At 36.5% G+C, this 15471-nt stretch overlaps 1 protein-coding gene across 3 annotated transcripts in view; it reads right to left on the bottom strand.

The window, feature by feature from the left end:
- The window catches only part of GRIA1 (glutamate ionotropic receptor AMPA type subunit 1), a 338127-nt gene that overhangs the window by 53760 nt on the left and 268896 nt on the right, over positions 1-15471 (bottom strand). For all 3 annotated transcript variants that reach the window (XR_007950778.1, XM_051978756.1, XM_051978755.1), the window contains exons 12-13: positions 11692-11890; positions 4287-4534 (exon numbers count right to left, since the gene is read on the bottom strand). Coding sequence is in view for 2 of the 3 variants with exons in the window: in XM_051978756.1 (XP_051834716.1) it covers positions 4287-4534; positions 11692-11890 (447 nt within the window). In the remaining variant the exon portion in view is untranslated. The remainder of the gene's footprint in view (positions 1-4286; positions 4535-11691; positions 11891-15471) is intronic.

Genomic DNA, 15471 nt, shown 5'->3' with positions numbered 1-15471 from the left:
CTCTTTCTTTCTCTCTCTCTCTCTCTCTCTCTCTCTCTTTCTCTGTGACTCTCTGTCTCTGTCTTTCTCTCTGTGTCTCTCTGTCTCTCTCTCTCTGTCTGTCTCTGTCTGTCTGTCTCTCTTTCTCTCTGCTCTCTCCCTGCCTCCCTCTCTTTCTCTCTCCTTCCTTCCCTTCCTCCCTCTTGGAGGTCATGGAGTTCACAGGGTTACCATGGCAACAAGTATCCTTGACTACTTAGCAGAAAGGTAAAGGTTGATTGAGAGAGATCATCAATTTCCTGGGAGATTCAGTATTTACTCTCAGATACTCACCCTGTACCAGTGTTAAACTATGGACAACGTAGCTTCTATTGAGAGGGAAAAAGAATCAGCATTTTGTTCTTTATTGGGTGCTCTGTGGGGGAGGATTGCAAATTACTCTCAGGGAGAGACATTTTATTTCTGGTTCCTAGGGTAGGGGGTGGTGAGTATGCATTTCTTATCACTACAGCTGGTTTTATAAGGGAGAGAAGAAAAAGAAGTTATTAGGATGATTGTGGATCCTGCTGTTCCTCCACACTGGAATGTTCTTCTGTCCACTGATAATAATCTTTCCATTCTTGCAAGGCCCAGCTCAAGCCTTGCTTCCTCTAAGAAGCCTGACTGGCTGCTGATTTCCCTCTTTTCTGACATTTTAAAAGAATTTCCATACTGTATCATGCAATGTTGCTTTTTCTCATATGGACTCAAAGGCTGCTTGGTGGAAATTACAAAGATGCATATTTTGATTCACTGTGTAGAAAAGCCTTCAAAATATTGGAGCTGTCCAACAATAAAATAGACTAACTAAGGAGGTAGTGAGTACACCTTTAGAAAGAGAAGGAGAATAGGTCCCATCTCATTCACACTGAATTGTTTTGGGTTATTTGCTAATTACTTAGAATTTCTCCAATTAAAAGCTTCTTAAACAGAAACCTTGTCTTATATTTCTGTTGTATTCATTTTAATATCTAACCTAACATGTACTAGTGGAGGTGACTTAAAAAGAAGTGCAGTGTGCTGTCAAGAGTGCTGGAGATGTAGGTTCTAGTTTTAGCTTTGCCACAAACTTCATGACTGTGGACAAGCCATTTTATGTCTCTAGGTCTCCCAGTCTAAAATAATAGGGTTGAATGAAATGGTATCTTGTTACCTGTCCTAAAATTCCATCTTTGGTATTCTATTCTATGGTCAAATTCTGATCTAAGATTCTAGGTATTTAAAAATTAGTGAATCAAAAGTATCTTAACTAGATTAGGATCAAAGGATGGTGAGAAGATCAGAGAGTGTCCAATCTGGACCAAAAAGAAAGAATACCTCAGATCTACTTTGAAGAAAACTCCTTCTTAGATCCATTATCTGGAGAAATAAACCTACAATCTATCCTTATCACCTTGGCCCATCCATTTGGCAATGTATAACACAGACAATGAAGGACTTACCATATTTTAACCTTAAAGAATGCAAAAGACATTATGGATTATGGAACTCTTATCTTCACTAATCAGACTTGGACTAATGTCCTTAACAGGGTTTAACTTTTAGCAAATTTATTTGTTAGTTGTTCATAAGTTAACTTATGAAGAATAATTATTTATTTAGTTAGTCATAGATTGTACCATTTGCCATTTGGCAAATTCTCAGTAAGAAAGAAGATTGAATAAGGATAAGAAATGCAAGATGTGTATAATTCACACCTACTTTGGAAATTCAAACAAACTTTCATTTGGTTGTGACATTAAATTTCTCTGACAGTCAGCAATCATTATAACCAGAGAGAACAGATTTAAACAAGCAGATGTTTAGTTGACAAGAGAATTGTCACCAAACTGGAGAATTTGCTAATAGTTTTTTCCCTGGTTGCTAACATTAGCCAAAGTTGGTATTAACATAACAAGGAAACCAAAATGTACTCCTATGCCTCTTTAGTCAACAAACTCACTTAGCTTATGGACAGACAGACAAATAGACAGATAGACAGTGTCTACTTCAAAGAAACACCAACCAGTTAAATGGAAAATTTACCATCCTAGATAGAGGAGAGACCAGGAAGGAGAAATACAAAAACAATCTACTGGGAATCTTTTTGTTTTTTGTTTTTTTTTTTTTTTTAACAGGGTCAGTAAGATTTTCAGCTGAATTAAACTCAGGTATTATTAGTTCCATTTTATAGGTGTGGAGAAGGTTAATATAGCTTAAATCACTTGTCCAGGGTCACATATCTAGTAAGTGCTGTTCTTGAGCAGAAAGAACAGTTTTGATTAAAGACCCTTTGCCTATCTCTAGGAGATTGAGTAAAAAAGAGGAAACCTAGAAACCCAGGAATTTCTATCCCAGGGCAATGTGTTTGAGAAGGAATATTAAGGTGTCTTTCAGCTCTCTTAACCAACCTATGACTGCTCTTCCTCAGAATTCTGCTCTTCCATATCCTATACTACATGGTTTCAGCTAAGATGTTTCAGTATCTATATTCTAAAGGTCCTTATAGCTCTAATTATCTATGCTCTCAGGTTTCTCCCAGCTCTGACCCCCTATAAAATTCCATAGCTTTTTGAGGACTAAGAAACTACCATTCCAAAGAGTGAAAGGTCTTTAGGCTCTCAAGGACATTACTGATTTTTCAGTTTCCTGGTATAATCTTGTAGATAAAGTTCAAAAGAGACCAAGAAAAGTAGGCAAAATTTAGGTGCATGTTTTGACTTTGAGGTTATCTGTAAAGTCTGCATTCTTCAATCTGTTCCTGATTTTTGCAATTCTAGCACAAGCACCTAGGCTTCTCTAGATTCATGAGGAATTTTCAGGGTGCTCCTGGGGGTAACCTCTTCCTTTCCTGATGAACTCACTGTCTGTTCTATACATATTTTGGAGCTTAATTAGACACTTGTGGATTGTTCTCAAATTGTGTGTCTCTGTGTTGCTCTTGCCTTTCAGAATTTCCTTGAATTCAAGGAGGATGTCCTAGAAGAGAAGCAACATGATGGGATGTAAAGAGGGTTAGACCTGGAATTAGAAAACATCAAATTTGTCTTTAATTGTCTAGTCTGGACCCAGTCACCTCACTTCTCTGATCCTCAGTTTCCCCATCTATAAAATGGGAATAAGAAACATACTAGTTCTCAAAAATCTCAGAGCTATTAAGAGGATCAAATAAGAAAATTCATATACAATGCTTTCTGACTACATAATGCTATGTAAATATAGGTTATTAATATTGCCTTCCCTATAATGTCTCGCACAGGGGTGCTAAAAATTGGTTACTTTAAGTAAATGGAGATTAATTCCCTTCTCTACTCAGCACTATCCACAGTGTCTCTTAAAAATACCTACCCCTGCATAATGCATAAGGAAAGAGCTACGTAAGTTCATTTAGGCAGTTACCTATGATTGATTAATGCCAGGCCATCTGGTTTCCTGTGATAAGCTCCTCTGTCATGTCAATGCTCCATCTTATAATGACAGTTGGTTCCTTGCTTTCTCGAGCCCAACAGTATACAGGCAGTACAGTAAGAATAGTAGGCAAAAGACTTGGATTCAAGTCCTGACTTTGCCACGTACTATATATGTGACCTTTGGTTAAATCAATTCCCCACTCTGAACCTCAGTTCTCTCAGTAAAATGGAGATATAAGAGTACTTATAGCTATGGAAACATCTTATAAACTATAAAGTGCTATGCCAGTGTGAGATACTTTGTGACTGGTATGGCTGATAAAAATGTCTGGTAGTTGCCCAAATGTAAACATCACTTCATTTTCTCCATGAGCTATTTTGTGCCCATTAAAAGTCTTGCTAGAGAAATTACTGTCAGAGAAAGCTATTTGTCAGCTACTAATTTTCTGTTTCAATGGCCTAATTCTTGTGAGTCAGAGCTAAAACAGTGGATCTAGCTGTATGGTTATGTTTCTTTCAAGGCAAACACCACCCACTATTTCACCTCAAGAACAGCATGTGCAGGATAGCAATTGGGGTGGGGTGGATGAAATGACATTCTGTTAATGGACACTGACGATGGGGGAAACACTCGGGTAGGGATGGCACATGACAGCTATGAACAAAGCTAATGGATCCTTTTGGGATCCCATCTCAAGTCCAGGACTGAAGATCTTGATTCGGCTTTCTCATCACCATCTCCATTAGTTCAGCTTCTCAGGTTTTCCTTGACAAAGAGCCCTTCAGGTGGCTGGTGGTCACTAGAGATGGAGCTGTGAGGGCAGAGTAAGTTATAGCCTCAGGGAGGATGGCAATCATTAGAAAATCCAAGCAACTTACCTCAGAGCTGACCCCTTGGGTGTTGCAATGCCGTAGCCTTTAGAATCCAAGTTACCTCCCACCTTCATGGTGTCACAGGGCTTCCGTTGTTCAATATATTCATTCATTGTAGACTCTAGGAGGTAGGCGTACTTGCCTTTGGACTTCCTCACCCGGATCATGCCCTCCTCTGTGGTTCTCACGAAAACTGAGGGCTCAGCTGACTTCATATATGTCCACATCTTCTCAAAGACAGCGATCTTTGACCTCTGGTGCGGGACAGAAACACATCCACCTTTTAGCACTTGCCAATCTGGGCACTGGAGTGGGCACATGCACTAAAGCATTACTGAGTAAGACGCAGTCATAAAATGTGATTAGCACAGAAAGAAACAGATTATGAGTGATTGAAAAAATAAGAGGCCTTAACTGGTATCAGTGGGTTCATAAGCACAAATATTTTAGAAATAAGGTAGAGATAGAATAGTGCAGAATCTTTCAATTACTCCAGAACAATTACAGTATTTCTAAATGGTAGGGGGGCAGTTTAGAAACTGAGCCTCTGTTTATATTTTAGAAGAAATTAAAAAGCACATTAAGTATACAACATAGTCCAATTGAAATAGTCAGTCTAAAAATTAGCAGGAAACAAATTGGCTGCCCATATCACAGATTTGTTACAACATTGAGGGGTAGATTAGAATACTGCTATGGATCCTGGTCTGAATGTTGGTTTTATCATATGACATGATCATGATCAATAACTTCTCTGCATTAGTTTCTTTTTTTTTTTCTAAAATGGTACGATTGGGAGGAAAATTCTCTGTAATTTTTTGGGGGAGGGAATTGGGTTTAAGTAATTTGCTTATGATCACACAGCTACCAAGTGTCTGAAGTCAGAATTGAACCAGCTTCTCCTGTCTCCAGGCCCAATGCCATTGTGCCATTTAGTTGCCCAAATTCTTTGTAGATTTTAAAGCACTATGAAAATACTATTAATTTTTACTACTAATACTATTAAATATTATTAATATTATGCTTATTATTTTATTATATATTACTATTAATTATTATGATTATTAATAGTATTATTGTTATTTTATTATATATATATAGTGAGAAAGAATTATTTCATTTTGGTTTTGATACTTAGCATATAGTAAACACCTGTTAAATATTTGTTGACTTATTGATTCTACTTTCCAATACTCTTAGAATTAAATGATTAAAACAAATCAAGAAAGTTAGCCATTCAAAGTTGCCAGCCCATCAAGTTTCACTTGGTTTCTGATTCCTTCTGTTTACAAACACCCACTTTTCTATGATGGAATAAAATTTAACTTAAGAGTGAAAATTAGCACTAGGGAAAACTGATTACTAATTTTGAACCTTCTTTCTAAATACTCTTTTCTAGAAACATTGATCTCCTTATTCCCTGGAACATGCCCATGAAGTGGCTATATTTGAAACTCATTTAATTTAGCATAAAAAGACCTGGTCTGAATATCAGCTCTACCATTTACTTGTTATTAGACTTTAGGGAAGTCAGATCACTCCTCTCATTCCTCCTCAGTAAAATGGGAATTATAAGAAATGAAATAAGTATTTATTAAGTGCCTATTATGTACCAGGCACTATGCCAAATACTTTATAAATATCATCTCATTTGCTCCTCACAACAATTTTGGAAGAGAAGTGCTATTATCTCTCTTTTAAAGTGGAAAGAACTGAGGCAGACAGAGGTTAAGTGATATGCCCAATATCATACTCACACGTGAGTGCTTGAAGTTTAATTTGAACTCAGGTCTTTTTGCTTCAATGCTCAGCTCTCTATCTACTGTGTTATTTAGCTGCCTCTAATATTATTATAATACTTATAATACCAACTTTCCAGGACTATAGTAAGGAAAATGTTAAACAAACATGAACTAATTACTGAGCCAGAAGGAAGAAACTCTGAAATAGCCATTGGAAAACTTAAGAGACAGCTGAATAGTGTAGTAGAGTGTTGGACCTGGAAGAACTGAGTTCAAATCTAGCCTTAGACATTCAATAACTGTGATCCTGGACAAATCATTTCTCTTTTGTCTATCTCAGTTTACTTTGATGCAAAATGAGGATAATAACCTATATTCTAGGGTTGTTATAAAGCTCAAATGAGATACTATTTACAAACACTTAATACAGTACCTAGCACAAAGAAAGTGCTTAACACACTACTGTTCCCTTCACCCATCAGCTCATCCCAATTATACCACTAGCTTGTGTGTATAACTTTAAGAAAATTGCTTTTCTCTGTGCCTTAGTTTCCTCATCTGTAATCCAAGAATATTATTCTTTTGATTTCTAAAGATCCTTCTTATTCTCACAAGTTGGGAATCAGTGATCTCACCTCCATAGTCTTCATCCCATTGTTTGGAAGGCCTTTCCTTTCTCATCTCCTTATTTATGTCCTGACATTTTAATTCTCAGATACAACCCTACTCTGAAGTCTTCCAGGATTACTCCAGGACACATGGATGAACCTTCGTGGAACTTCACCAATTAGTTCATCCCTTTCTTTGGATACTTAGTACATGTAGCCTTGTTGAACTTGTTTTATTGTTTTGAACTGTTATTATTTAGCTTTTTATTTCTTGTTTTCCCAATCATGTAGTAAGTTTCTTGATGGTAATAACTGTCTCATTCAATTCACTTTAACTCTTTTAAAAAAGACTAAGCAAGAAATCTGTCAGGCTTTTTAGTGAGGAAGGCACAAGGCTAATTAAGCATAGCTCTTGACTGAAAAACTTACACTGTAACAGAGGATATAAGAAATATGCACAATTTACTAACATCAGGCAGAATGTGGCCCTTACCATATTTAAAGAGATACAATAAAAAGGGAAGGGAGTATATAGAGAGAAAGAGATTATTTCCATCTTTTTGGAGGATTCAGTATTTAAGCTGAGCCTTGAAAGATAGGCAAAGTGCAAAAAGATAACAAAAAAGATAGGTAAAAATCAGTAAAAATTTTAGACAGAGAAGACACTGTCATCAATGGTAAGGAGTTTGGGAAAACTAGGGGAAGTTCAGGGAAAAGAGAGAGAATGGAGTATTATTGGGGATAAAGTGGAAAGATAAGTTGGGATCTGATTATGAATGTTAGGCCAAAGAGTTTAGACATTATGTGGTTGCAATTCCATTTCATCTCTCTCTGCCTTTGTTGTCTCCTATTCCTGGAATGTACCCTTTCTACTTCCACCTTTTAGAATCTTTAACTTCTTTCAAGGCTCACTAAAGTATCATTATGTATAGGAACTGTATTCTATAGGTTGACAGTTCTCTCTTTTTTTTTTAGAACTTCTGAAAAAGGAGCTCTCTTTTTTTTCAGATTAGCCTGCAGTGATTTATTATTGAATTCCATGGACTGCCAGATAGAGATGCAGTTGATAGAAAGCTGGGCTTGAGTCAGGAAAACTGGTCTGAATTCAAATCTGGCTTCAGACATTTACTTTGTGACCCTGGGTAAGTCATTTAACCCTGTTTGCCTCAGTTTTCTCATATGTAAAATGAGTTGGATAAGGAAATGGCAATGTACCCCAGTACATTTTCCAAGAAAACCTTAAATGGGGTCAAAAAGAGTTAAAAGAAATGGAAAAATAATTGAAACAACATTTCTTTGCCCACATATAATGTCCCCTACTGAAATAGGGAGTGCTTTATTTCTGTCTTTATCTGTATACTCTGGGGCTTTGTATATAGGAAGTGATTAATAAATGCTTGATGGACTGAATTAAATCATAATTAAATTACTAATTTATTAATAGGAAGTCCCTGGATGGTTTGGGGGGAAGGGACGGATATGATCAGAGCTAAGTGTTAGAAAGCTTTCTCTGGAAAGAGTTGTAGGATGGAAAAAGCCTTATCTGCTTAATAGTTTCTAGGAATAAGAAGGCAATAGTTCCTCTGTGTTCTTCCCTAGTCAGATCACACTGTTCTTATAGAAATATTGAAGTGAAATTCTAGGTACCACAATTTAAGAAGGATGATGATAAACTGTAAAAGAATCCATAAAAAACAACAAAATTGGGAAAGGTCTTAAATCCATAGCTTGAGGATTAGTTGAAAGAACTGGGAATGTTGGGGAAAAAGACTCAATGAGGAGGATATTATTTGTATGTAGGATTATGTATGTGAAGGATTATCCTTTCTGGTCCCAGAGAGCAGAACTGGGAATGATAATTGGAAGTTATCAAAAAAGGAAATTAGGTTTCACATTTGGGAAAAACAAAACAAAACAAGAAAACAAAAAACTGTTTCCTATTGACAGGAAAGCCATCCAAAAGTGAAATGAGTGGCCATGAGAATAGGTAGGGTTGTCCTTCTTGTAGTTTTTCAAGTGGATGCTGACAGACAATTTATTGGCAATGTTACAGCATGAATTTTTTTCAAAGACAAGTTGGACTAGACAAGCAGGACTACAATATAATTTTTTGCCAGTCTAGGGTTAGGATAGGGAGTGACAGTACAGGGAGTGATTCATTTTAGTGATTTTATAAATAAACAATACATAATATATATATTTGTAATGATGGATCAAATATAACAAGATGAATTTTAATAGAGATGAATTTAAAGTTAGTTTTGTACTTTGGTTAAAAAAATCAATTGCCTGGATGTTGGATGATAGAGGTGGGTTTAGAAAACAGCTCATGTGAAAAAATTTGGTAGTTTTATAAAAGTATAAGCTTAAATGGAGTGTCAACAATGGCACCACCATTTATATTTTAAAAGATATTTTCATAAGTAAAAAATATTCTTATAGGTAGGAAATATGTAAATTAAGACATGGATCAAGTCTTTAGATGACAACAATTATATCAAGGGAAGTAGAAACAGAAGGGAAAATAGGAGATGCAATTTGACTTGGCAAGATCAGATCAATAGGAAATAAGATTTTTTGGTAGAGCTGAAAGACCTATAGGTAAAAATATATAGGAAATAAATATGACTTTACCTAAATTTGCATCACTGTGGCCAATTAAAACCAAAGGATGTTGTATAGCAAGTAATACTGATGGGTCAGTCCAGAGTACACTCAAAACTGCATATTTAGCTTAGGCATGCAGAATAATCCTTATTTGTCCCCAATAAAAGTCCCATCCTGACTTCTTATCTGACACTTTATCTAATGACAATAACTTGCTAAAAGACATCCTAACTCCTTCCTTGTCTATGTCTTGCTTTCACAAGTAGGCTGTTTAGCCTCCTGACTAAAGCCTCAATTTTCAGTATATAAAACTCTTCCAACTTTAACTAATTATCTGACTCTCTCAGAGTTTGGTCTATTTCACTTTTACGTTAATAAAGTCCTTTTGCTACTATAAGACAATCTCTTTGAATTCTTTCAAACCAATTATGAACCAAGACTTTCAGACACTTCAATATTGGTACATATTTAGAGTATATTTGTTCCCGGATAACTCCTTTCATCTTGGTTCCCAAAGAATTTCACATAGCCTAATTACTCTACCAACAATGTGTCCTCTGTTTAGGCTTTGAGTATCATAACCACAGAGAACAGAATTCAGAATACCATATTGGTTTGAAAGTGAGCTATACTTTCTTCCCTTTGCTCAGAACTGTATCTGTTTTGCAGAAGACCAAAATATTGTCTGTAATTGTGTTTCCATTTATATAGTAATTTATAGTTTGCAAACACTTTCTTTTCCATTTTCTCATTTCATCCAAATAACCACCCAGGGAAGTAGACTGGGAAGGATGATTATCTGCATTTTACTGATAATGAAAGTGAGGTTCACAAAGGTAACAACAATCTTACTAAAGACCTTTAGTTTGAGCATAGGTACTTGGCATTTGAAACCATCATTTCTAATTTAAGTTAACAAATATTTACTAAGTGTCTATTATGTTAAGAGACCTACTACTCTTCCCATTATTATGCCTTTTGAGTACCTAAGTTAATGGTGTATGTTGTGGAATTTTCCCTCTGTCCACTTAGTGAGAGTCAGAGACTTCTACATCAAAGTGCTAGTGTAGTTATATAACTAGTATTTTAGAGCAGAAGAGCCTTTAGCTACAGTCTAATTCAACTCCTTCTTTTTACAGATAATGAAATTGAGGTTCAGAGAGGGAATACAGTAAATAATGTGATAAAACCAAGAATTAAAACCAGTTTTTTTGACTCCTGATTTAGAGCCTTTTTTTTTTTTTTTTTTTTTTACTATAATTCCTCAATTCAATGTTTCTTTCTCACTCATTACACAGAAGTCTCATGACAGCAGCCTTGCTATGGTGTAGAATTTGGCAGAACATTAGTCCCTTTGGTCCCCTTTTCCTGGACCTGATACTTGCCACTCTGCCCTACTCTCCTTCTCCCCCCCCTTTCCCCCACCTCCCCAGGACTGATTTAAGCTGAGACTCTCTTTTCATTGTTTTCATTATAGAAGCTATAATGGCTGTGGAATCCACCCCCCAGGAATTTTGTTCTCTGTGGTTCAGAAAGGTTAACTAAAATGACACAGAGATTAGAAAATGAAACATGTAGAGAGGGATTAGGGGAAATCAATTTGCATGAAACCACAAAAACAGAATAAAAAAGAGTACCTATAAATAACCAGAAGGTAACTCTAAAAATGAACAGAGGGGAAATAATATATATTGTATTCCACAAGAGGAATGAAGGAAAACTGGAAACTTTAAGGCTGGGCATGGGAACAGCTAAAATTATATCAAAGCTGGATGGGACCTCAGAAGAATCAATGTTGGATATAGAGAGAACTCAGAAGCTAAAATGTCAGGCTGACAATAAACTTGGATATGCTCACTCTTCTTCCTCTTACAAATGAGGAAACTGAGGGGCAGAGATGGAAAGCAACTTGCCCAGAATCAGAAACAAAATTAGTAATAGAGCAGGCTTCCAAAAGAGGTATATATGGTATCCCATCTATAGGATTGTGTAGGCCTCAGCAATTCTAATTAGGACACAGAAGGGATGTCCTTTTAATTCTTTGCCCCAGGTCATTTCCAACTCACCAATCAGAATTTGTATCCTTTTCACGATAAGAAAGAAGAGAGCCTCTTTTGATGAGTGTTCAATTTCTGGTTGACTCTGGGATAAGTATTTCCATCTCTACATTTTAAAGTGGTCAGCTGTATAATGAACTTTGATTGTGCAAAATGTCCTGAAGAGCCTTCAGTAATCTGAAGGAAGGGAACAATGTTCTGTGTTTTATGGGCATGAATTCAGTCAAGTAGTTCATGTCCTAGTAGCATGAAGTATGCAGGGTCTTTGATGCCCACCCACTTTATATTTATTGATAAGGATGATATTTATGGTGGTACTGATGATGGGGATGATAAATTTTTATTATACATTTCTTTTTTCTCCTTTAGTGAAAAATGACAGCTTGTTTTCTCCTACCCTAAAGAATTCTTTAGTTGATCCTGCCTCCAGGGTTCCATAAGCAATCTCAGTTTGCTTAGCCAGGTCTTCAGCACTTTCAATAGGAGATACCATCCTTTCCACGGTCAGGAAGGCTGCCAGATTAGCCGTGTAGGAGGAGATGATTATCAAGGTGAAAAACCACCAAACGCCACCAACAATTCGGCCAGAGAGAGACCTACACACCAAAAGAAAAAGAAAAAAAAAGGTAGGAGATTCAACTAAAGCTCTGTCATTGTAACAATTACATGACAGTATAAGCTTCCTCCACAGTCAGGAAGGATGGGATGGTCCAAGGGTCAGAGTAAATTTCTTCTCACCATAGATGAGAACATCTGGGATAGTGGCTGTCACCTCAGGTGATAAAGTGCACACATACTTGCACAACATATTGATTTATATACATGCAATTGTGCTCCTATCTCTATGCATATAGAGATATACATGTTCAAATAAACTTATGGAAATACATAAAAATTCTTACACAGTACAAATGTACAGAAGCAGTTTGGTATAATGAAAAGAACGATAGATAGACTTGGAATCAGAGAGTCTGGATCTGAATCTTGGCGCCAGTGCTTACTATCTACATGACCTCGAGTAACTTACAACTTTAGGAGCCCAGCTAGTACAAAGGCAAGGAGAGGGAATATCACATACAGGAAACAAGTGGGTGATTTTGTCTAGATTGTAGCATTCATGAAGGAGAGTAATATACACATATTTTGGAGCATGAAGGTGAAGGAACAGATTTAAAGGTTAAAAAAAGAGTCTAGTTTTACTCTGGAGGCAGGCATCTTTAATGTGGAAGTGACAAAGTAAAACTTTTGCCTTAGCAGTGTCTTCTTGGCAGTTGTAGGGAGAATGGACTGGAGAGGGGAAAGAATGATGGCTGGGAGACCAATTAGGAGGGTACAGCAATAACTCAGCCAAGATGGAGTGAGAGCCTAAACTCAGATATTGGTCTGTGTGAGGGGAGAGAAAGTGATGGATGTGAGGGATATTGTGTATGTAGAATTGGTATGATCTGGAAATTGATTGGATATAGCAGATGAGGCAAAGGAAAGAGTTCCAAGGTCTGAAACTTGGATGACTGGAAAGATGGTGGCACCTTGAAAAGAATATAGGAAATTAGGAAGGGGGAGTGTTTGAGGGGAGATTTGAGGGGAGATGTCTATTTTAGACATGATAAGTTTTAGATATGGTTATTTAGTAGAAGATGACCAATGGATAGTTGATAATCATACTGGGATCCAGAGGAGACACAGGATTAGATACATAACTCTGAGAGTCAAAGAGGTAGTAATAGATGAACCCATGGGATTGATGCAATGAGAGTGAGAGTGGGGGAGAGAGAATCAGAGGAAGTGAAGAATAAGAATAAGAAGGAGAAGGTAAAAGAGAAGGAAGAGGACAAAAGGAGAAGGAGAAGGAAAAATAGAAGGAGAAGAAGAGGAGAGAGAAGAGAAGGAAAAGAGAGAAAAGAATAGGACAGATTCTATTGCACATCTACAATAGGTGATAGAGATGGATGATGATCTATCAAAGGAGACTAAAAAGAGCCCAGATAAACAGAAAGAGAATAAATGTCATGAAAACCCAGGGATAAGTGAGTGTTTCTGGGAAGAAAAAGTGAATAATAGTGTCAGATGCTGCAAAGAGTTCAAGAATGGGGACCGAGAAAAAACGCAAGATTTTGCATTGAAGAGATTATTGATAACTTTGGAGAGCAGTTTGATTGAGAGATGAAGTTGGAAGTCAGTTTGTAAATTATTATGTGAAGTAACAAAGAGGAAGAAAGGACTATACACACACAAAGAAACACACAGACACATAGACACATAGACATACACATACTCTTAAACTTTTCTCTTTAAGCTAAGGCTAAGGGAAGATCCAGACATGCTTGTGAGCAACAAGGAGGAGACAGTAATTAATACACATACATATACATACAGTTTCACAAAAGCATACATAATACATATGTATATATACACATAGGTATGTATGTTGACACAAACATGACATATAAACCTCATACCAAAAGACATATGTACCCATATCCCATACCTATGTAACTATATGCGCAGCTGTACATATATAAGCATATATACATATTCACACACTTTTCTGTTTTGTGATACCCAGAAATAATCTAAGTCTGCCTTCTGGCTGTCCTGCTGCTGTTGACAGCCATCTGCTAGTTCTGCCCTTTCTTGAAAAGGCCACCCAGATGGGTGAGGGAGGGAGCACATTGGAAGAAATTCCAAATCAGGGCCCATTTTGGCAAAGCAACGGCTCTTTTGGGGGAAGAGTTCTCCTTCAAAAACTGAAGAGGCTCCCACAAACTGCACAAGTATACACTCTTGTAGGGGACATTTTATTCTACATCTCTTTGACAAATGTGATAATAATACGTTGGGTATGTGCTATGCTAGAAAAAGAAAAATGTCTCCTTAAGCAGAGCTTCACACATAGACAAATTCTTCCTTTGCTGTCTGGGCAAAGCAATATATTTTAAGCCTACACCAATGCATATATATGTATGTATATATATATACACACACATACACACACACACAGGATTGGACCTCAGCAAAACTTATAGAAAAGAAGATCAAAATTGGAAGTTCTTAAAACATAAGACATAGTCATGTTTTTGCTAAAAGGGTTTATAGGACACTAAAATATCAGGGTTGGAAGGGATGTTATAACACATAATATCAGAGCTGGAAGAGATCTTAGAACATAGAATAGTAGAGATGAAGAAGACTTTAGGACACAGAACATTGGAACCTAAAGCCCAGAAATAAAAAAATGGCAGACATTTAGGATGCATTTAGCCACTGGGAGGAAGTATAGTCTTCTATCATGTCCAATTTCCACCTGAAAAAACAGATAAAATTTCCCCTTTCTGGGAAATCCCTGATAAACAATCATGCAGCTTCTGCTGCTCACTATCTATCAAGGTAGGCTTGATAACTGATCAAGTGAAATACCTGTAGTTGTTAGGAAATTCATTTTGCTTCAATGTAATATTTTCATGGAATGTCCCCTCATTGGTTTTAGTCCTGCCTTCTGAGACCACAAAGAATAAGTTTAATCTTTCAGCTCTTCTGATATCTGAAGGAAAACATCATTATTTGCACCCTAAGTCTTCTCAGTTATGGCCACTCTCTTTGCTGGGGTCCCAAGGTTAAAGAACAGAGAAATCAGGTTTCATATTCTCCATCTAGTGCCGTTTTCACTATATCTTCCTTCCCTTCAAATTCAGGAAAATCAATTCCTTTGCCTATTTCTAGCCAAACAGAAAATTAAGAATTTACATTTCTATAGTATTTTTTTCTTTTGGTTCACAAAAGGTTTTCCTTATAACAACACTGGAACATAGATGAAGGTACTGTTATTCTCATTTTATGGATTAGAATAAAATCATTAAGACTTAAAGAAGTTAATCTAATCATATAGGTAATGTTTTTGAATTGGGGATGGGATTAGAGTACACATTTGAACCCAGGTATCTTTAACTCCAACATTTTCCATACTATTTTATGTTTGATTTCTCCCACATCAAGATCTTAAAATGAAATTGAATGTTTTCCCTGAAAGCTCAGTAAAGAGAGATCCTGAGACTACCTCTCACTGGAATTGGCTTTTATTAATATTTATCTGTGGGGTTTCTAATAGCATTTGTCTAGAATGCTACATCCCTTGTATCCCCTTATATTTAATAGAGACCTTTCAGAGAAATTCTACAGC

Source organism: Antechinus flavipes, chromosome 2 (genome assembly GCF_016432865.1).
Source record: "Antechinus flavipes isolate AdamAnt ecotype Samford, QLD, Australia chromosome 2, AdamAnt_v2, whole genome shotgun sequence".
NCBI classification, from domain to species: domain Eukaryota; kingdom Metazoa; phylum Chordata; class Mammalia; order Dasyuromorphia; family Dasyuridae; genus Antechinus; species Antechinus flavipes.
The sequence above is the reverse complement of the archived record's forward strand: the minus strand, read 5'-3'. Positions and strand labels throughout refer to the sequence as shown.